This window comes from Perognathus longimembris, chromosome 28 (genome assembly GCF_023159225.1).
Source record: "Perognathus longimembris pacificus isolate PPM17 chromosome 28, ASM2315922v1, whole genome shotgun sequence".
In the NCBI taxonomy this organism is placed as follows: domain Eukaryota; kingdom Metazoa; phylum Chordata; class Mammalia; order Rodentia; family Heteromyidae; genus Perognathus; species Perognathus longimembris.
In genome coordinates this window covers 9,174,674-9,196,745 of record NC_063188.1, presented here as the reverse complement: position 1 = coordinate 9,196,745, position 22,072 = coordinate 9,174,674, and the positions used below count along the sequence as shown (strand labels likewise).

The 22,072-nt window shown below is 39.9% G+C and overlaps 1 protein-coding gene across 1 annotated transcript; it reads left to right on the top strand.

Moving 5' to 3' along the window:
* The first annotated feature begins 20,164 nt into the window (after positions 1–20,164).
* Positions 20,165–21,487, top strand: LOC125344113 (melanoma-associated antigen 9-like). Its single transcript, XM_048336714.1, has one exon. The coding sequence runs from the start codon at positions 20,165–20,167 to the stop codon at positions 21,485–21,487; it is 1,323 nt and encodes a 440-aa protein (XP_048192671.1).
* Positions 21,488–22,072: the final 585 nt, after the last annotated feature.

The window sequence follows — 22,072 nt, the reverse complement described above, 5'->3', positions numbered from 1 at the left end:
GTTATTAATAAACAACAAAAGGGGGAGATATGGGGCATGCCCGCCCGACGCCATGCATCATTAAGAGGCGGTTCTAGCTGGCCCCGCCTCTTTTCCCAGCCCTGGAGCCGTGTGGCTGTTAGCCCCCGCCTGCCTTCCCGGTCTGGAACCAGAAAGGTGGCTCTAACTGGCCCCGCCTCCCAGCCTTGGGACCACGTGTAGCCAAGATGGCCACTGGTGGTGAACCTGGAGGCGGTCCTGTGAGCTGTGATGTAGATTTAGGCCATCCCTTAGGGAGGTCCTGTGGCCTCCATCCACCCTGATGGACAGCTCAGGCCACCACTCATAGCCCCTAGCTAGGTACACTACACCCCTCCCCTTCCTGCCTCTTTCTAGCCTTTATAAGTGTGATTCCTCCCTGAATAAACAAGACTGCATGAAACCATCTCCCAGACCTTCTGATTGTCCTCTGGTAAAGGGGGGGCTGGGCGCGTGTGGTTCGTTGACTCTTTACCTCCTCTTGGCTTGCCCTGTGGGGTACGCTCCCCGCCTCTCCCGCTAACCAGGAGAGCGCTGGGGGCGAAGGACCCCGGCAATGGGGAAATGAGAGTTCACAGTTATGGCATAGGGTGAGATTGTTATTTCTAGCCTTTTGCCTGGGAACCAACTGTGTGCAGCACCACAAGGTGACTAAAACTCTGATTTTAAAAACACAGTACGGCATGGGTGCATATTCCTGTAATCCTACGGATTTGTGATGTGGAGATCAGGATCCTGCAATTCAACGCTGGCCTAGGCCAAAAGTTCCCATGACCATACTTTAACCAATACAAAGTTGTCCACACCGGTGTATACTTGTCATCCCAGCTGTGCAGGGAAGTATAAATAAGAGGATCAGAATCCATGCATGCCATAGACACAAAGGAGATTCTATAAGCAAAAATCACAGAAAAAAATAGGTGTTTAGTATTATAGCTCAATTGGTGGAGTGTTTACCTAACAAGTTCAATGTCCTGAGTTTAGACCTCAACATTACACATGCAGTCATTCAAGAATACATAAATTAAGCCCAGGTGCATGTCGACAACCTTAGCTTCTTGGCAGGGTGAGAATAGGAGGATTGAGGTTATAGGCCAGCTCAGTCTCAATGTCCCTAAGATTCTGTCCAATGGAGAAAAGCTGGATGTGACCAGATTTTGTTTATTTATATTCATGACTTTGAAAGTAAATGACTGTAATGTCCAGGAAACACAATGTGTCCACAAGAAAGTTTCCCACGTCAAAATAGTTAATGGTGTTAGAATTATCATACAGGTTTGCAGAGTTTCCCCATCTAAACCTTTTTTCACTGTGACAGATGTGTGTGTGTGTGTGTGTGTGTGTGTGTGTGTGTGTGTGAGAGAGAGAGAGAGAGGTGCTGTATTCTAAGTAGTTCATGCAGATTTGGTAATAGCAAGAATTTGATGTTGTAAACATGTAAGTCCTATGGAATTTACATTATCGAGTCTCTACAGATGGCTAGACCTGGGCCCCTGATAGCTTTATTTTCTCTTTCAATACAGTAGTAAGGATACTGTATGGCATATGCTTTAAGTGATACATGGTTTGGGGTTTCTCCAGTTCAATGCACTCAGTTTCGTTTTGATAATTCAGATTGTCCTAATTCTCTCTTGGGTTGTTCCTTGCCTTTTTTGCTACCATACTTTTTATACATAGCCTTATGAATTAGAAGTCTTTTTATTCTGATCAGACTGTAGTGACACAAGGGTGACTGATTTTAATTCTAAAATGATATTTTAATCCCTTTGCTAAAAGTATTTTGGAGGAAAGGTTGAAATTGTTGCATAAAATATTTTTTAAATTATCATCATATTTCCCCTTCCACATTACCCTGGTCCTAATCAGTACTGACAGGGTCATCTATATTAATTTCAAATAAAAATAAACAGTCAATGAAAAGCATTGTATCTTAACTCTTATAATTAAAATTTGAATTTGGGCCAGAACCTGTACCTTACATCCCCCAGGATTTGACTAGAAGGGACAGTAATGGTGATTCAGTGGGATCCTGACAAAACCACAGCATAGTTCTCATCATCATTTTCTATAATGATTTTGACATTTCATCAAAGCTCTGGAGGAAATTGAGCAATTATTTATTTGACTTTAAAAATCACAGGGTGTCAGAATGTACTCAAGTAGCTACAAATGAAAGAGAAGAGCTTCAGTGGATTCCTCATGACTGAAATTAGAGCAAGCGTCACGATGTCTGCTGGAAAGTGACAAGTCTTAGACAGGGGCACATAAGGTTAATGAGTGATATTTCATTTGGCCAAACTGGCCAGAAAACTTCAAAAAATGTGAGTTTATTCAGAAAAGACATATTTGAAACAAGAGTCTAGTAGAAGCTGATGTAGATAAACAGTCAGTAATATTACACCTCAAAGTGTTCCTCAATAACTTTAGGGGTGAGTTATGGGGCCCCATTATTTAGATTATTCATTTATGTGGTGCTATTTAGTATAAATAGTCTAAATGGAAAATGTAAAAGATCTATATTGTAAAATAACCATTTTTATTCTCTGCTCTCTTGACTTGTGATTGGCACCTTATATTTGCTTACCAATTGATTTCACTCACAATACTTGATTATTAGTGATTGATTGTAAGGCTTTAGTCTCATACTATCTATGAAAAGGAAATTCTTCAAAATGCTAGTCTGGATGATCTAGTTTTCACTCATCTTAATTTATCTATTAGTGGAGTGTACTATTGAAGTCTCCCCATAATATGTGCTAGAGTACATGTAAGTATATAATCCTAGGTCTATGCACACATGTAAGTCCAGAAGTATTGATATATAGAACCTCAGTACTCCAATACTTGACATGGTATAGGTATGTTCATAACTAAAGTTTTCTTTGGGTGGATTGTTCTCAGAAGTACCTACTTCATAGTTTTAGACTGATTTTAGTTTGGGGTCCATTTGCTTAGAATATTTTTTCCATTCTTTTGCCCTAAGCCTATGTATGTCTTTGTCAATGGGATATTTTTTTTTTCTTTCTTTTTTTCATGTGTGCTAGTCCTCGGGCATGAACTCAGGGCGTTGGTACTGTCCAAAAACTGTTTCACTCAAAGCTAGCATTCATTCATTTGAGCTACAGCTTCACTTCTTGATTTTTTAGTGGTTGAGATGAGAGTCTCACAGACTTTCCTAGCTGGCTGTCTTTGAACCATAATCCAGGTTTCAGTTTCCTGAGTAGTTAGGATTACAGGTGTGAGCCAGCACCCAGTTGATGTGTATTTCTTGTATGCAACAAATGATTGACTCTTGCTTTTTAATACAAGTTGCCCTTCTATGTGTTTTAATTGGACAGTTGAGGCCATTGATATTCAGTGTTAATATTGAAAGGTGTGTGATGTCAGGTTTTACTTCATGGTTTATCTGATCTTTACTTCTTACCTAGTCCTCGTCTACTAATTTACTCACAATGGAGTTTATTCTTGCCTGTTTTCATTTGTCTTCTTTGTGTCCAGATTCCTTTAGGTATGTTTCAGTGCTGGTTTTGTGCACATTAATTTCTTTCAAATTTATTTGTTATTGTAAAGGTGATGTCCAGAGGGTTACAGTTACATAGATAAAAAGCACATTTTTTTGAACAATGTCACCCATTCCCTGTTTTCCTCTCCTGGTCCCACCTACAAGTTGCATGGTGTCTTTATTTATTATGGAAAATTTTTATTTTTCCTTCAATTATGAGAGGTATCTTGAGGACATACTAATCTTGATGGTTAATTATAACCCCTTCATGATTAGAATGATGTTTTTTTGTCCATATCCCTCTTGGTTTTAGAGTCTGGCTTGGGAAAGATTCTGTTATTCCAATGGACTTGTGGTTGTACATAACTTTTCCCTTCTCTTTTTGATGCTTTCAATGTCCTTTCTTTTGGTTCTGTACACAAAAGGGCACTATATTACATAATTGTGATATGCCTAGGGGTACGTCTTCTCTGTTCTTGCGTGCTTGGTATTCTGTAAGCTTCTCCCACCTGGATAATGTGGGGTTTTTTTTTACCCTCAATGTTGGGAAATTTTTCTGTTTGTATTTTATTGAATAAGTGATCTATACCTTTATTTTGTATTTATTCTCTTTCTTCTAATACATATGAGTCACAGGTTGGTGTTTTGATGGTGCTTCAAAGGTCTTATAAACTCCACTCATATTTTCTTAGTATTTTTCCCAGTGACTTTGACCATTTCCTCCATTTTATTTTTTGCCTTGTTTCACTCTATTTCTAGCCTTTTAATTGAATTTTTGTTTGACCTATTAACTTCTTTATTTCCATGATTTCAATGTGACTTTTTCAATATTCCTATAATTTTATTGAATTCCATTTTTATATCCTACATTGTCTTCTTAATTTCATTCAGCTCTTTGAATTCCTTTTCAGATCAGTACTTTTTATTCTCTTTGAATTAATTAAGCTGCTTATTTATCTCCTCTTTAATCTCAGTGAACATTTTGGCATTAAAAATTGTCATGTGGGGGCTGGGAATGTGGCTTAGTGTTAGAATGTTTGCCTAGCATGCATGAAGCCCTGGATTTGATTCCTTAGCACCATATAAACAGAAAATGCCAGAAGTGGTGTTGTGACTTAAGAGGTAGACTGCTAACCTTGAGCAAAAAAAAGCCAGGGACAGTGCTCAGGCCCTGGGTCCTCAGCCCCAGGACTGGCAAAAAATAAAATTGTTACTTGAAATTTCTTCCTTTTCACTATCACTTAAGTCCTTTACTGTGGAGTTGTTGGTGTTTCTGGGAGACATATTGCCTTATATTTTCAATGTTTTGCCTTCATAACACATATGGGGTCTAGTTTTTAGGTAAGAAATTCAATCTCTTCTATCCTTTTGATTAGGAATTTTTAGACTTTACTTAAGACCAAATAGTGACAGGATTGTAGTTTATTTTCCTGTTACAAAGTTCAAGTTGTGTTTCAGTAGTGACATATTCAATGCTAATTCCCAAGACTCTGTGCAGACCTCTTCTGTATTCAGGGTAAAAAAGCTTGCATATAAAAGGTATTGCAATTGATACACCACAATTTGGTATTTGTGGCAATCTCTAATAAGTACAAAATCACTACTACAACTCTGGTATCTTTAGGTGAATATAAAAGGAAGGATATAGCAACACGATCTAGGAAGCCTTTATTTAACTATAGTGGTAATGGAAAAGAAGTAGGCTGGATAACACTGACTAATGCACAGTGTGTAGTTGTACATAAAGAGCTTAATAGATTATTGAGGAAACGGAGAGAATAAGCAGAAAAGATCTAGTTAACATTGTGTTGAGGGAAAAGAGGTTGAAAAAAGATGAAGAAAACTGAACAGATACACAAAATAAAAAAACAAAAGCCACAAACAAAAAATCTAATGTAAACAAAATCTAATTTCTACCTAAAAGTATATTTAAGGAGGAAGGATTAAAGATAGGAATGGAAGTAGAAGAAAATGAGTGACAGAGTAGTTCAAATTGCGGATATGAGAAAAGCACAAATGGAGAAAAGCAATAAGAAAGAGAAAGTATGATTTAAGGCTGAACACCGAAAAGTACATGTTATGACTCAGATATGATGACTACAGAGAAAAGAAATGGAAGGAAAAGTAGAACTAAACGTACATGGGATGGAGTTTAATATTGTGTATATCAGTTATACAAAAATTCAGCAAGACAAATAAAAATGATGCAACCAAACTAAAACAGCAACAAACATAGCAAACTAATATAAAACATAAACCTTAAGCTGTGTGTGTGTGTGTGTGTGTGTGTGTGTGTGTGTGTGTGTTGTGTGTGTGTGTACATAAGAGGCTATATCACATGATGTGGAGAGCTTGCTTAGGAGAAATCTGACTCACCCAGCTGTCAACACATGGAGTCAAAGGCTTCTGGAATATGAGTGCTTAGTAAAACTCAGGCTCAAAGATTCTTTTGCTGCCCTGGCCTCAGGTAGTTGCAGTGATTATTTGTCCAAGAAGGGCAATGGAGCCTCCAAAATCTCCAAGTGCCCAAGCAGCCTTCAGTATCCCAGTTGGCACTAATTGTGCCTCCATTTTGTGATTCAAGCTAGTTATTCTTCTCTATGGATGACTATAGTCTCCACAACAAGCAGTCAGCAATGGTGTTTCTGCTGCCTGTCTCCACAGGGAGTTTCCAGACTCTGTCACCTATCTCTTCCAGACATCTCAAACAGCCAACTGTGGTTTTAAAGCTGCCATTGTAGTTCCCAGCAGTTTAAACTTCTCTGCAGGCCCTGTTGGCCCCCTATCCATTTCCTTGATCACCTCCTGTCATTGACTCACACCCCAAAAGGCTATGGCAATATGTGCTGTGACTTGTTGAGCCATAATTGTTCCTTATTCTCAGTCCCCACCTGCATCTTAGTCCCCAGTAGGCCCTGTCTTAAAATAGTAGTTTTCTGTTGCCCTCTGTTATAACAGTCTTCACCAATGCCAACCTCACACATCAGACTAGTTTCTGTCTCACAAATCTCTGTACTATGAGTTGAAGGCTTATGGGATGTGAAGGCTTTTCTCACCAATAAAATTGGCAAGCTTTCACTAGGACCATGTAGTTTATCTTATAATGGAGACTTCTTCAGCTTCCTGTCCCTCTCCCAGAGATTCAGGGATGAACTTGTAATTCCTTTATTTCTTTTCTTCTGTTGGCTTGGTTTCTCTATGACTTTCTGCATTTACATGGATTTCTTCAAGGTTTCTGGTTCTTGCCCTCACTTTTACTCTTCATTTACTCTCTTCTGTGTTACTGGATTCTTCTCATTCCCTGTGCAAAGTAATAGCAGACACTTCTAAGCTGCGATCTTGCCCTCCTTATCTACCTGAGAGAATTTTAAAAAAAGTAATTGGTGTTGTGTTGTATAGCCATTGCTCACTAAGGTGTGTTTCTTTAATTTTGAAGGATGCTTTTAGTCTGCTCAAGGTCACATCAATTTTAACACACAATTTCCCCCCCAAATATCGTATTTTAGTGTTCAGAGAGATGCATGATTAACACTCCTGAGGGGCAAATATTTTTGAAAACCTTTCTGGTGGAAACTATAGTTCAGAATGATCAAAGCCTCTTCCTGATCTGTTACTTTCTTTGAAAAGCTTAAAAGTACATTGTTCCTCCCCTGAGGATATTCCCTAGAGAAATTCTCACACATCTGCACAGAAGATATGTACCAGAATGCTCATTTTACTGTTATTAGTGATAGCAAAAATGTTAAATATCCTAAGTATTCCATCCACGGGACAGCACAGATAAATAAATTAGGTACATTAATATAGGAAATGAATTATAGCTACACCTATCAACATGAGATAATCTCAGAATTGTCAAATAAAATTTGATGGAATGGTAATTATAATAAATAACATATGTACAGAGTTTTTAACCATGCAAAAGGTACCTGTTTGAATAAGGTAGGGTAAAGTACCTTAGCATAGTCTCCCAAATTTCAACATCATGGTGCTATGGTGTATTCAGCATATCTTATCTGGATGCCTCTGTTTGCGGGTCACTGAAACTACCAGGTTAAAAAAGCCTTCATTTTACTACAAGTTTCACTGATCACTCTACCACTTTGAAGCAGTAATGGCACTTATATGTTAGCTTTTAAAGCTTCTGCATGAAAGTGGCACATTTCATTTTAACTCATTTTATTGTCCAAAGCAAGTCATGTCATATTGACCTTAAGGAAAACTGAGAAGTTTCATTTTGCATGTAATTTAAGAGAAACTTTACCCAGGATATTTGGTGAATAACTCTTAATAACTACACGACTAAATAATAAAGTGCATATATATACATCAATAATGCACATATATGCATATATGTATATATAGTAAAATTATACAGATATGAATGGAAATATTGAATATCAAATTTAGATTAGTCATAGCTGTGGAGAGGGGAGACAATAGAGTGAAATTGGCCGGACAAGGTTGACCTACTCTTTCAACTGTCTATCTTGCTTCTTTTACCTCGCTTCCTTGGGAGGCTGACCTACATGGATCCTACACTATGTGCATATTACAGTTTGCACACTTCATTTTCAGATTTGGCTGAGAAAAAGAAAAATTCCAATGAAATCACATAAGTTTCTTCTGGCTACCTCTCTATGAGGATATCTCAAATTGAATATGTCTTTTGCATGAAGATTTTCGCTACATTCAAGGTGGTTAATTCTATGCAACTCTCCTTTGGATTTTAGTTGCCTCTCTCTTACCTACACCTTTTTTTTGGCCTAGAGAATCACAATTCTTTAGTAGGCCTATATTTCTGCACTATTCACTGTAGTCATTTGATAACTATTTTTTAATGTTTCTTTCAATAGCTATTTCTTAGATCATGTCGGGGTTTTTAGCCCCCCCCCCCCCCCCCCCCGCGCACACTCCTCTGACCCGCGGGAGAGACAGGGAAGGCAAGCCCCAACCAGAGGAGCCAAGCAAGGAGAAGGGTCAGCAGACCGCTTGCACCCAGCCCTCCCTCACCAGAGGACAATCAGACGGCCTGGGAGTCAAGTCAGCGCAAGATCTCGTTTATTGGGGAAGTACGTGCCACTAATATAAGGCACAGGAGCCAATCAGGTCTAAGATCGGCAGGAAGAGGCGGGATAAGCTGTCCATCAAGGGCAGAAGAGCCGGGGCATCACAGCCCACAGAACCGCCTATGGGTTATAACCAAAGACACTTGTAGCAGCTGCGCATTGTTGTTAGGTGCCGCCATCTTAGCCACACTTGGCACCAAGACTGAGAAACAGGCAGGGCCAGCTAGGTGACTTCCAGGTGTGCCCCACAAGATCATATGCTTTTTGTCACTAGGCTTCTTGTAAGTTGCATGGAAAGAGTGAAGTTCATTTATATTTATAATATTTTAGTTCATATGCTAGTTTACAAGCAAACAAGTATTCATTATAATAGTGTCCATGCTTTTGTGTTGTGTGTGTCTATTTTATAATTAGAGAATCTACTGCAAAAGGTGATATTGTATCCCCCAAATTTTAAAATGCCATTTAACCATTATTGTATTGACAATCATTATTGATGAAAGTTTGTTTTTGTTTCTTTTGTATTTGTGACTCTTCTTGATTTACAAGTTTTTAACATTGACTATACCCTTACTTGTACACTTAGGATGTGATTTTGCTGTTATAAATAAAAATCTTTGATTCTATAATATCACTTTCATGATTAAAATGTACAATACCAATTCTGTTAGGTGGCCTCTGAAGGGTTATGGCTCCTTTATGAAGCATTGCATAATTTCTGAATATATAAAACCTAGGGCTGGTAGTGTATTAGTCAGGTTTTCATCACTATAACCAATTACTCCATGCAATTATTTTCTAATTCTGGCTCATAGCTTTGGAAATTATGTTCCAAGGTTGAGTAGTACTGGTAAGGGCAGCATATCATAGGAGGTTCATGACAAAACACAACCACTTATATCATGAGGTAAGAGGGAAAAAGAGAAGACAAGTTCAGAGTCCCACAATCTCTTTCAAGGGCATAGACCCAAAGATCTGAGGATCTCCCACAAGGACCCGTGTCCTAAATGTCCATGGCACCTCCTAGTAACACCACTCTGGGAATCAAGCCATTGACACATGGGCTTCTGGGAAACACTATTCATATCAGTTTTGTATCTTTACATGCCTCTAAATCTCTCTTCCTTCTTGTTTACTGTGAATCATGTGTATCTCTATATAAATACTTATACATTAGTTAAGCTTGGTATCATAATTCATTCAAACATACTGGAGCCAATAAAATAACTGTAAAATAAAAGATTTTCTTTGTTGTAGCAAAGCTCAGCTAAAAGCCTGTAAAAGATGCAATAAAGGTGAGCCTCTTACAAAACAATTATGTACAAGCAGCAAAATTAAGAACAGGAAAAAGCAATTATAAAATTACAAGGGGACTGGGAAGGTGGCTTAGAGGTAAAGTACTTACTTGCCAGCATACATGAAACCCTAAGTTCGATTCTTCAGCACCACATAAACAGAAAAGGCCAGAAGTGTTGCTGTGGCTCAAGAGATAGAGTGCTAGCCTTGAGTAAAAGGAAGCCAGGGATAGTGCTCAGGCCCTGAGTCCCAAGCCCCAGGACTGGAAAAATAATTACAAGGATTCTCTGAGATTGTTGGGTGTTTTGCCAGATATTTTTGTAATTCAGATGGAATATACCCTGAAACTATAGTTCTCTATGAATGTGCATTTTGTAAGAAAGATCAGTGGAATTCCAATCACTGGACATACATTAAAGAGGAGATTTTTTTTATTCATATCAAAGGAGTGTCAAAGGAATGTAACTTTGATGCTTTACATTGAATCATGGAGGATCTACAAAACTTTGATGAAAGAAATCAAAAAAGCCCTAAATAAATAGAAATAGTCATGTGCCTGGGTAGAAATACTCAGTATTATGAGGGTGTTAGTTACTCCTAATATAATCAATGGATTTAATGCCATCTTAATCACAGTCTTACATAATTAAGTTTTCATGAAAATACAAAGGGAGAGCTGGATGCTGGTGGCTCATGCTTGTAATCTTAGCTACTTGGGAGGATGAGAATGGAAGAATAGCAAGACTATTTCAATAGATGGAAGCTGTACATGGTTGTGTGTGCCCGTGATCTCATCAACTACAGGAAGCCTAAAACAGGCAGATCATATAGTACAAATGCACATCTGGGTGGGGAGTAAGACTATTCTAAAAACACAGCTAGTGACAAAAAGTGACCCAGACATGGCGTAGTGGACAAGAGCCAACCTAACAGGCACTAGGCTTGGAGTTCAAACTTCAGTACAATAAAAAAATCTAAAGGGCAGGGTTTGGATGAACTTCTGGACAACTAAAGACATCGAGATTCCCCGAGGATTGGATGCCCAAAGGATGCTTGGAAGCTCTGTTGCCATCGCTTTCCTATATTCTTTGCACCATGCACCTCTTTATGTGTGTCCTTTGTAATATATTTTTCAGTGAATAGACAAGTAAAGTATTTTCCCTGAATTCTGTGACAAGTTTGATGAATCCAATGAAAGGTTTCTGAGAACTTGGGTACACAGCTTGTTGATCCAAATCATAGGCTATAGCGTGGGAATTATGATTGGCACCTGAAATGGAGTGTAGTCTTTGGGGACTGGACCCCTCGGTCTGTGAGATTTCACGTTTCAATGTTATGTTAAACCAGAACTGAATTAGTGGACATTTGGCTGGTGTCTAGTGCAGAACGGGTTGTTGGTAGAAAAGAATTTCTACACTATTTAGTGATCATAGGAAACTGGAAAAATGCATACGGAAAAAAGCACTTTTTCATATCTTCTATAACAAATACTTTTATTTTAAAAGGTCATCTAAAAACATTAGACAACATGAATGTATAAACATTTACAGGGTGATTCCTCAGTATTTTCCTCAAAAATCTATTATCTTGAAAGTCAGAATACTTAAACTATATTTGAAATTAGTATCCTGTCCTGGTATAACCACTTTGATATTCCAGAAGGTTTTCTGGATTGTTATTTTGTCTCTTTGCCATAAGGAAATAGCTGTGTGGACTTTGTTTCTGTTGTCTATATGGTATGTTATATGGATTATAGAAAATTTTATGTCTTCTGAGTGTGGCAAAAATTGTCTGCTTGTCATAAACATCAATTTTGGTGAGATATTCATAATATGGGGTTTATGCGCTATCTCTAAATCTATCCCATTCCTCTTTTGCCTGAAGATATACTCGAAAATAGAGTGTTTCATCACTTAAGTAATTTTCCATAAAAATATCAGAAATAAATAAAAAGAAAGTACACTCAAGTGAAATGTTTGGAGAATAATTATGTCAGTGTACTACAGAAGCTGAACTTGGGAAAAATAGATTTGTTACTAGATGCTTCGAGGGAAATATGAAGCACCATATTTCAATATAGACAGAAAATTAGGAATGAAGTGACTAAAACAATCAATGGTGCAATTTTAAATAAAATACTTGCTTCTAATAAACCACTAGTCAGTACCAGACTACAATGAAGCTAGGATGTAGACTTTTGAACATTGGCTTGTCCTCAGTTGGCTTATCCTAGCCAGTCAACTATAGCTGCTACCATGTAATCCTCTTGCCTAAGAACAGTCAAGTATGTTCTCATGCTGATAAACACATCGTTGACACCTTTACCTCAGCTCATTTCTACTCTTATTTTCTTCAGAAAGCTGATTACTTAGTCCTAGAATATACAGTCTAGAAGAGAAGGCTCACATTTGTGCAAACTATGTCAAATACATGTAGTGCTAGCACATGAAAGACTTCAGTTTGGAGACTTTGGAAAGGGAGTCTTTGGTATCTGAAATGCACCTTCGAGGACAGTTTTAACTTGAGATCTGGCAAGAATTCTATTTGGTATCATGGCTTCCTGAGGTGGGAAAGGGATGCACTCAAATATTGAGGCAAAGATTAGATTATCTTACCAGACTAATCAGGGCATGAGCTGTATTTTAGGAATACTCTTCCTTGAAAGTAGAATTCATCAAGGAAAGCACTGCAGAAATCTTTCAGCTTTTTCTGTTAATCTTTCAACCTTATCACTCCCAACACCAAAGTGCCTCCATATGTCTTGCTTTCCTAATGCATCAAAAATTGTAGAACCACACAGTTTTATCTGGCATCCAATATTTGATTAGGTGCTGACATGGAGATACTCTTCAGATTCACACTTATCTAGATTCTATGGGACCAGAAAGCAATGTGTAGTCATGTGATTACTAAAATGTAGCATAAAGATGAAAATTTCTGATTCTAGGCAGCATCTTTCTTACCTAAAAATACAACAAGTATTAAAAATATTTAAAGCATGGAATATATGGGTGTTCTGAGTAAAGAGTTTTGTAAATTTGTTATGGAGATTTTTGTGCCCTTGTAGTGAACTTTATTATTAGTTGTAAGGGAGATAAAGAAAGGGATGAAAAACCCAAGAAGATAAGATAATTAAAAGCCTCCGTTATTTTAGCTTTTGAATAATTTTTGACACATCCCTTCATTATCTCCAAATTATGAGTTGATAGAAAAAAAGCATGGTATAAATTCACTTTCTTCCACTTAGGAGGAATAGGGTACTGTCTTCTACAGCATCCATCTGTACTTTTTAAAGTGTTGAGTTTGACAATGTTGAGAAACTGTTTATATTACTTGGTTTACTCTTTCTGCACCTTATTCCTTTTGGAAATCTCTGTGTACTTAGAAGGCAGTTATTGCTTCTCCTCAAAAACAAAAACAAAAACAAAAACATAAAACACATGGAGTTCTAGGAGACCGTTTGGGTCACAGAAGTAGCCACATAAAGTACAGAGAATGGAAACATTAAGGAGGGCAATTAGGTGGTACTTGAGGCATTGGTTCCAACTGTTCTGACTCTAGACATATCTGATGATTTGGTTATATTAACCACTAATTTCCTCTTGTTGTTTATAAGGTGAGATCAGAGTTTACATTACTTATTTTTTAAGGGCCAAAGACATGTACATGGTGGTACAACTTTAAAACCCAGCTACTCAGGAGGCAGACTAGTGGAATCAGGAGTGTGAGGCCAGCTCAGAAAGAAGAAGCAAGACTGTATTTTAAAAATAAAAGGTCTGTAACTAATGTTCAAATGGTAAAGTACTTTGCTACCATGTATGAGGGCCTGAGTTCAGTCACTAGTACTACACACGCATGCACGCATGCATTCATGCACGTACGCATGCACACACACAAGTCCTAAAAGAAATTTTATTAACACATTTACTTTTCCATTCCTACTATAATCTTTATAAATTTTGAGTGTTTATTTCTAATATTAAACTGGTTTGTAATTCTAAAACACAGATAAACTAATTTTGTTAACCTGTGCAGATAAATGTCTAAATCTCCCCACTTCTCCATCTCGTTGTATTATCTATCCCTCAATCTATCTAGCTAGCGTTTTAGTCTATCATCTGTCTATCAATGTGTACGTTTTTTAGGAGGACCTTGGGCTGTTTATAAGTTGTAATTCTTGATATTTTTAATCTTTGATTTTGTTTTCAAGAAATGAACTCTGATGCAACAATGGGGACGCAAGAGAAATATGTGAGTGTTGATTCTGGACACTAGATTAAATAGATAGCAGATAGCATATACTCTGAATGGCTGACATGGTTGCGTAGGATACTTATGCACATATAGTTGGGTCTGTGACATAAAAGCGCCCCAATGGAGTGACAAATATAGAACCTCCTTACTGATTGGGTACCATGACTGCTTTGTCTGAGGGTGAGAGATAGCATTCCATATGGAGGAAGTTCTGGAAACCCAGGTGGGAGGTTAACTTCTTCAATACTCCTCAATACTCATCACTGTGACAGTTGTACATAATATTACACTGTCTGGCCTGAATGACAAACAAAAGCTTTGTAATCAAGTAAGGAAGTAGCAATTTTCACTTATGCATGGCATGTTGGCTATTTTCAAGCATTACAAACATCACAAGTGGTTGTTTTGATAAACTCATCATGGTTCTATAAAGTAGGACTAGGACTAAGGACTAAATGGATATGTGGGGGCAAATTTTTTTTTGTCTTTGTTACCTTGAACTCAAGCTCTGGATGCTATCCATGAGGTTTTCTGCTTAAGGCTAGTGCTTTACCACTTTGAGCTACAGCTCCACTTTCAAGTTTCTGGTGGGTTAATTGGAGATAAGAATCTCACACACTTTCCTGGCCAGGCTGGCTGTGACCACAATCCTTAGATCTCAGCCTCCTGAAAGCACTTTAGTGGGGGAAGATGGGGTTTTGTTGGCGACGGTTATTTTTTAGACAAAGTCTTACTATATAGCTCTAGCTGACCTGAAAAATCATAGTTTTAGCTACTTTTATGTTTGTATTACAGGAGGGCATCACTATATCTAGGTTTGGATTGGGCCATTTTAAATATCATTTTAACACAACATAAAGATAAAAGTGGATCATTATGTATTATAATGAACCACACATGACAAAGGAAGGTGATAGAGCATCGGTTTTGAACGACAAAGCTAAGAGACAGTTCTCAGGCCTTAAGTAAGACCCTCTACTGACACACACACACACACACACACACACATATGTCAGTTGGTGAAGTGAGAATTGAGAAGTCAATCTAATTTAGAACACACGACTCAAAGAATGCCACTCTAAGAGAATAATATGATGCTAACATATTTAATGAAAAATCATATTTAATTTGATTAACTAGATTAGGTTGCACATTTATTCTGTGTTTCCAAATCTTTTCTGCATTCCCCTTGTAATATAGCACTAATTTCCAAGCCAGGTTTGACAGGTTACTATCTTCTTCATTCATATCTATGTTCTATGTGTATAGGCACTGAAAGTATTTATTATTACAGCAGTTGTGATAGATTCCAGGTAGAGGTCTCAAGTTGAGAAATTTTTCTCATTTCTATCTTGGAAGGGTCTGGGGTGTGTGTGAAGGCCTTGGTCTTAAGGTGGCAGGCGTAGGTGTGCTGATGAGAGTCCAAACTCTGATAGTTGTCATCATGAGTACCCAATAGAGGACTTATATGACATATCATTATTGAAGAAGTAGGGATTAACCTTTCTATGTTCTTGTTGTTAGTTGTAGGACATACTCAGAACACGGCAACTAGATATAGTCAGGAGAGGAGATGGATCAAGTACTATCAGACTTAATAGGCTGTTTTCGACTTGTGGAATATAAGAAGTGTGACGTCATGTTGATAGAAGGGTGAGGTTTAGGTCTAGATAGTAACCATTAGGAGGAACTGTGGGGTAATGTGTGGTAGGGCAGAAGTTATTTCTTGATATATTTAAGAAGGTCCAGTTTCACAATACTTGCCAACAATTGTTTCAGATAAATAGCAGGTATGCAAGCTTCTTGTGCCATTTAGAAAGGATCATCTCAGGAATTCAAGAGTAACAAGGCTTTCTGTAATTGATTGGAGTAGATTCAGTGATAAGAGGTGTAAGTCTAGCCAACTGTCAAGAGTAGGAACCTGAGGAAGGATAGAGAACCCGACACACTGCTATCATTTGGATAGTAGCCCTACTAAGTCTCAGAGTCTGTGAATGTTCTGGTTTCCAATTTTCATCTGGAAATAATGAGATGTGTAATTGTGCATCAGCTGAGGGAGGTATAACGAATGGAGTATGTCATAGGGAAAGACTTAGAAGACCCTCCCTTATAGAAATGGGAATATAAATTCAGCTGCGAGAAGTCTCAAGGTCCCTGGTATGCTAGATTCCAACTTCAATGGGTTCTGAGGATTAGGGCATCCATGCAACCAAGGAGCCACTCGAGCTCTGCTCAGGGATCAAGAGAAATCTTGAGGGTAAACCAGAGCCTATCCCCTTTCTGTCTGCCTGGCACATGAGTGAAAGCACCCACCTCTTCTTATCCTTCCCATGTTTAGGACTTTGTGTTTTTTCTTGTTACGTTGAAAGGTGGTGTGACGTTAGTTTTGTGCGGCAGCTTTCTGGTTGGCCAATGGGGAGAAGGGGTGGATATCCTCAGGAGAAAGATGGCAACAGTGAATGGAGAGGCCTTGCCTTCCCCCCAGGGAGAGGATATATCTATATAGATATAGATAAATATATAGAGATATTTTTTTTTTGTGTGGCCAGTCCTGGGCCTTGAACTCAGGGCCTGAGCACTGTCCCTGGCTTCTTTTTGCTCAAGGCTAGCACTCTGCCACTTGAGCCACAGCACCACTTCTGGCCATTTTCTGTATATGTGGTGCTGGGGAATCGAACCCAGGGCTTCAAGTATACGAGGCAAGCACTCTACCACTAGGCCATATTCCCAGCCTAGAGGTTATCTTTCAGGGTCGGGAAGACACAGAATTCCTGGGTGTGGTGATTGTGGACCTCAGTGGAGTACTGTGGGCGATTGGGCTTCATTTCTTTGGACCCAGGGTCCTGAGCATCAGAGCCCTTCTTGCCTTGACACTACAGGTACTAGTCTGGTCATGCTCTTCCTATGTCGCGGGCTTCCCGTTGCCCTTTGCAAATGTCCCGAGCTAGAGCGCCACGAGGGTTTAATGCAGCAATTTCCGGTGGCAGACGGCGAAGGTGGAGAACGGAGCGCCCCTCCCCCACAGGCGCAGGGGCAACATTTGAATGTGTGGAGTCTCCAAGGCCCCGGATGTAATGTTCGCACAGAACAATGGAGTGCGTTCTATTGGGCGTGGCTTCCTTTCATTGGACACTGAGCCTCGGCCCCAGCCAATCAGGCAGGAGAGAACGTGAGAGCTCTGGAAAGCCCTGCCCTCCGCAGGCAGGAGCGGCGCCATTGCGGTCACATTCGCGTGTCGTCTGAGCAGCAGCAGACGATCCGCCGCTGCGGGTGTTGCTGGCCCCCCGTCTCGGCACTCGAGCGAGGTGAGACTTTCTGTGGGCAGGACATGGACGTGGAGTCGGGGGCCACAGGGGGGGCCGAGTCCATGGCCCGAGTAATCACCCGCGGGGCAGGGGGTGGGCAGTGGATTGGGGTTTGGGGTATCAAGGATGACTGGGGGGGGGGATATGGGCAGGTTTCCTCCATACACAAGGCTGGTCCCCCCCTTTCGACCTCCCCTAACTACTCTAGGCAGACTCGAGACAGCTAGGACTCTTCCTGTTCTCCATGAGAGCGCTGGGATCCAGATGCTGCATATATTTGTTTATATACATATACAGATACTTGATCCTTCATTGCTCCTTCCCTTTGATGGAAAAGAGGAATCCTAGGGTTTCTTGCTGTCCCCTGTGTTCAGTCGTAGGAGGAAACACAACAGAGTGGCCAAATGGAAGGAAACCTCACTTGCACCATAGACTCTTCTGGGTGGCTAATGTTACACATTTGTGTTGGGCAGGAAAAGTTCTGATCAGTAGAGATTGCCACAAGGCATGCTAACAGTTAAGATGTCCATCCTGATTTGAAGTTGAGGGTATCCCCTATCCATAGGCAGGAATGATCTCATTTTGTGCTTTTATTTCTCTTTAGATTATCTCAGCAATTTGAAAGAAAGCCTTCTTCTTGCTTTGTAACATCATCAGAGAGAGGATTTTCAGACCAGTGTCAAGGTAAAGGGAAGGAGTGAGAGACACAATCCTAACACCAGTCACCCAACCTAGTATGGGTCCCAGAAACACACCAGCTTGTTCCTGAACTCCGGTTGGAGAGGGTCTGGGTGAGAATGTCCCGAGGTAATATTTATACTTCCTATTGAAGTTAGTGCTGGTGTGTCTGGGAGGTGACCTCTTAGTTGGAAGGGGAATAAAGCAGAACCTAGTGCAGACTGCCTCTGTCTTTAGTAAAGGAAACTATATTCAGAGGTGACTGAGGGTGTCTTCTAAGGTGACCTGATGGGCCCTAGCACCAGGTAAGGTGGATATGCCGTATCAATTCAATATTTATCTTGTAATACATCTCAGGAACATTACAAGCTTGGTCTGAGTCTATGGAAGCAGTAAAGTAAGGAGTTCACAGCTTCATAAAGTGTTAAAGGTTTTTTTAGGAGTACCAAAGTGCCCCTCACCCTAGAAACACCTCAAAGTCAGAATTTTTCCTGTGCTCAACCACAAGAGGACGCAGGCTTGGTAGAGCAATTTGTTGCATTTAAATTTTCTCTGGGCAGTCTTGTTATTGCTTAGAAAGGTGGAGTTTTTCTTTGATAGCAGAGTATCATGTCACCAATGCCTTGCATTGGCTGTGAGAGTCTAAAGATGAATACAAGAATGGAGAATTCAGGGAATGCCTACTACAGTGCAACAAGACACCAGCCTTTGTTGCTGACTTTAGAAGGACAAGAGCCACTTAATCACCTATTGTGCCACCTCAAATATACATGTCTTCCTAGGGAAGTGGACCTAGATCTGAGGACTATCCAGTGTGAGGAGGACAATAACAGTTCACCAGAGGAATTGTGCTCGACTGTGGAAAGAGCTACAGTAAGGAATATGAGGGAGGGCTGGGAACATAATCCCTGTTTCTAAGACTTATCTAGCTCAACCTTGCCACTCAGCTTTGGAAGCCCCTGGGTAATAGAGTGGCAAGATATGTTGCATCCTTCTGCAGTTCTTGTGGTCTCTACTGTAGTGAAGATTGGTTTATAGGAGGTATACCAAAACCAACAAAGGGAGTAGGCTCTGTCTCATTATGTACCAGTTTGAGAAACAATGTGATTCCTTATCTACAAGTGGGATCCCTGCAATATTTATTCAGGTTTTAAGTCTTTGATCCTGTGGAGCTATTGGTTCCTTACTGCTTTCATTCAACCTATTCTCCTAGTCTAGGTGATGAGTTGACTTCAGATCTTGCTAAAGGAGAGGAGTAAAAGAGGTAACTATTCACCTTAGACATCACAGTCTGGCTGCATTTCTTATTTCACAGGGTCCAAGGATTGGCTTGTAGTATTCACCTTAGCAGGTTCCTCTTATTTCTTACTGGAATTGTACTTGAGGAGATTGGCATTGTCTCCTACCCTCACACAAGAGAGCAAAGAATCCTAAGAAGTATGACACACCCATTTTGAATGTTTTGAAATCTACTCTGTCCCCAGTACTGAGGAACTGAAGAAAACCAAAATCCATGTATTCTACTGTGGGCTTAAATCCTCAGACTGTACCATGAGGTGTTTTCCCATGTGATTTTGTAGTTTCCCAGAGGACAGGCCAACTAGAAGTTCAGTAGACTTTGTAAGGCTATGGAACATCTCTGAAAAACCTGTAAGTGGGCTTTTGTCAGAGTTCTTAGGGATGAGTTCTTCAGCTGAGGTCACCCACTCTCCCTTACCTTAGGTCTGTGGGATTTCTTCACTACACTTTTGCTGACTCTGCTCCCTACTATCTCTAGTAAGGCTTATCATGTTTCGGTCTCCAAAATACCCAAGACTGGAAATTGAGGAAGACGCCAAAGATGGAACTGGTACTGAACACCTGATGATTGAGGAGAATCCCCCTCCTGTGGAGCAAGAGATTGAGATAGAGGCAGAGGTAGTGGATGTATAGGAGGGATGGAATGTGAGCACCACTATTTCCCCAGCCCCTTTCAATGTGTATCAGTCATCTTCCCTTATTCAAACTTCTTTACTTCCTTTTTGTCTTCGATTGATGACACCATGAAGGAAGAGGAGGAGGGAGAAGAGGAGGAGCAGGAGGAGGTGGAAGTGATTGAGGTGGAAGATATGGAGGAGCAAGAGATGATGGAAGAGGCAGAGGAGCAGGAGGAGGAGGAAGAGCCAGAGGAGCAGGAAGAAGTAGAAGAGGTGGAGGTCCAGAAGGAGGTTGAAATGGTAGAGGAACAAGTGGTGGAGGAAGGGGATGAGGATGAAGAAGAAGAGAAGGTGGAGGAGGAGGAGAAGTTGGAGGGGCCAGAAGAAGAGAAGGTGGAGGAGGAGGAGAAGTTGGAGGGGCCAGAAGAAGAGAAGGTGGAGGAGGAGGAGAAGTTGGAGGGGCCAGAAGAAGAGAAGGTGGAGGAGGAGGAGAAGTTGGAGGGGCCAGAAGAAGAGAAGTTGGAGGAGGAGGAGAAGTTGGAGGGGCCAGATTCTAGTGTTCTGCATGATGCTCAGTGCAATAGCATGTCTTGCACCTTGTGGAGCAACATATATGGATCGAATTTCCCACAAGATGAGAAACCGCTCATCTTTCCACCTCCAGTAGAGAGTGAAGACCTGGCCCCTGAGCCTTTTGGGGATCAGGTTACTGAATTGGTGCACACCCTGATCTTTAAGCATGGAGTTAGGGAGCCCATCACTAAAGAGGAAATGGTTGAGGTAATCACCAAGGAGTACGAAGAGCTTCTCCCTACCATCTTGGAGAAAGCATCTTCATGCTTGGAGGTGATTTTTGGCATTGATGTAAAGAAAATGGACAGCAACACCTATGTCCTTGTCAACTCACTGGGCCTTACCTTTGAAGATAAATTGAATGATGACCAGGTGATGCCTAGAAATGGACTCCTGATCATGCTTCTTGGTGTGATATTCTTAGAAGAAAACTGTGCTCCTGAAGAGAAAGTATGGGCGTTTCTGAATATGGTTGGAGTATATGCTGGGCAGGAGCACTTTATCTATGGGGAGCCTAAAAAGTTCATCACCATTGACTTGGTGCAGGAAAACTACGTAGAGTATCGCCAGGTGCTCTACAGTGATCCTCCACGCTTTGAATTCCTGTGGGGGCCTAGAGCCTTGGCTGAAACCACCAAGACGAAGGTTCTAGAATTTATGGCCAAAGCGAAAGGCACTGAAATGTTTTCCTTCTCTGATTGGTATGAAGAGATGATAGGAGAAGATAATTACAATCTCAAGAATGACCATGCAGTTGGTAATAGTCCTCTTTTTGTCACAGACCATTTGGAATCAATACCACTTGATTCATATGAAGAAGCTGAGTTTGAATTTCCTCCATTTGATTTTGAAGCAGAGAGTTCATATTATCAGTAAAGAAAGGGTCCAGGTCATGCTTTAGTGAACACAGTATAAGACAACTCTGTGTTCCTCTTGTACATTGGGATTACATGTTTTTCCATTTTAAATATTGACCCTTTAAATAAAAAATTATTAGCTTTATGATCTGTGTTTATGCCTGATACTGTTCACATATTTATTGATGTTTATTAAGTTAAAAATACAGAAACATCATATTCAATGCTTATCTTGTGTATTCTTGTAGCACTTTTACTGTATTCAGTAAAATTTATATGATATACTTTAATCTTCTTGGCTTATTCAATTCTTTGGAACAATTTGGAGGTGTTTGTTCATCACAGTCCATTTGTGTCTTTTTTTCTATTCTCCCTTTGTAATCTTAAATGTTCCACATGTTTTACCTTCATGAATTTCTAGTTTGAACTTGTTTACCATTATTTCCATGAGATTGATAAACTTGTGACATTTTTGTAAGTCCTCGAAAGCAGCATATTTTTAGTTGATAGAAATTAAAGCCTTTCTACTGGCTGTACAAGTTTCTGACTCTCCCTTCTCTCGCTCTCTTTGACATGCTGGTTCTTCATTTATACGATGATAATA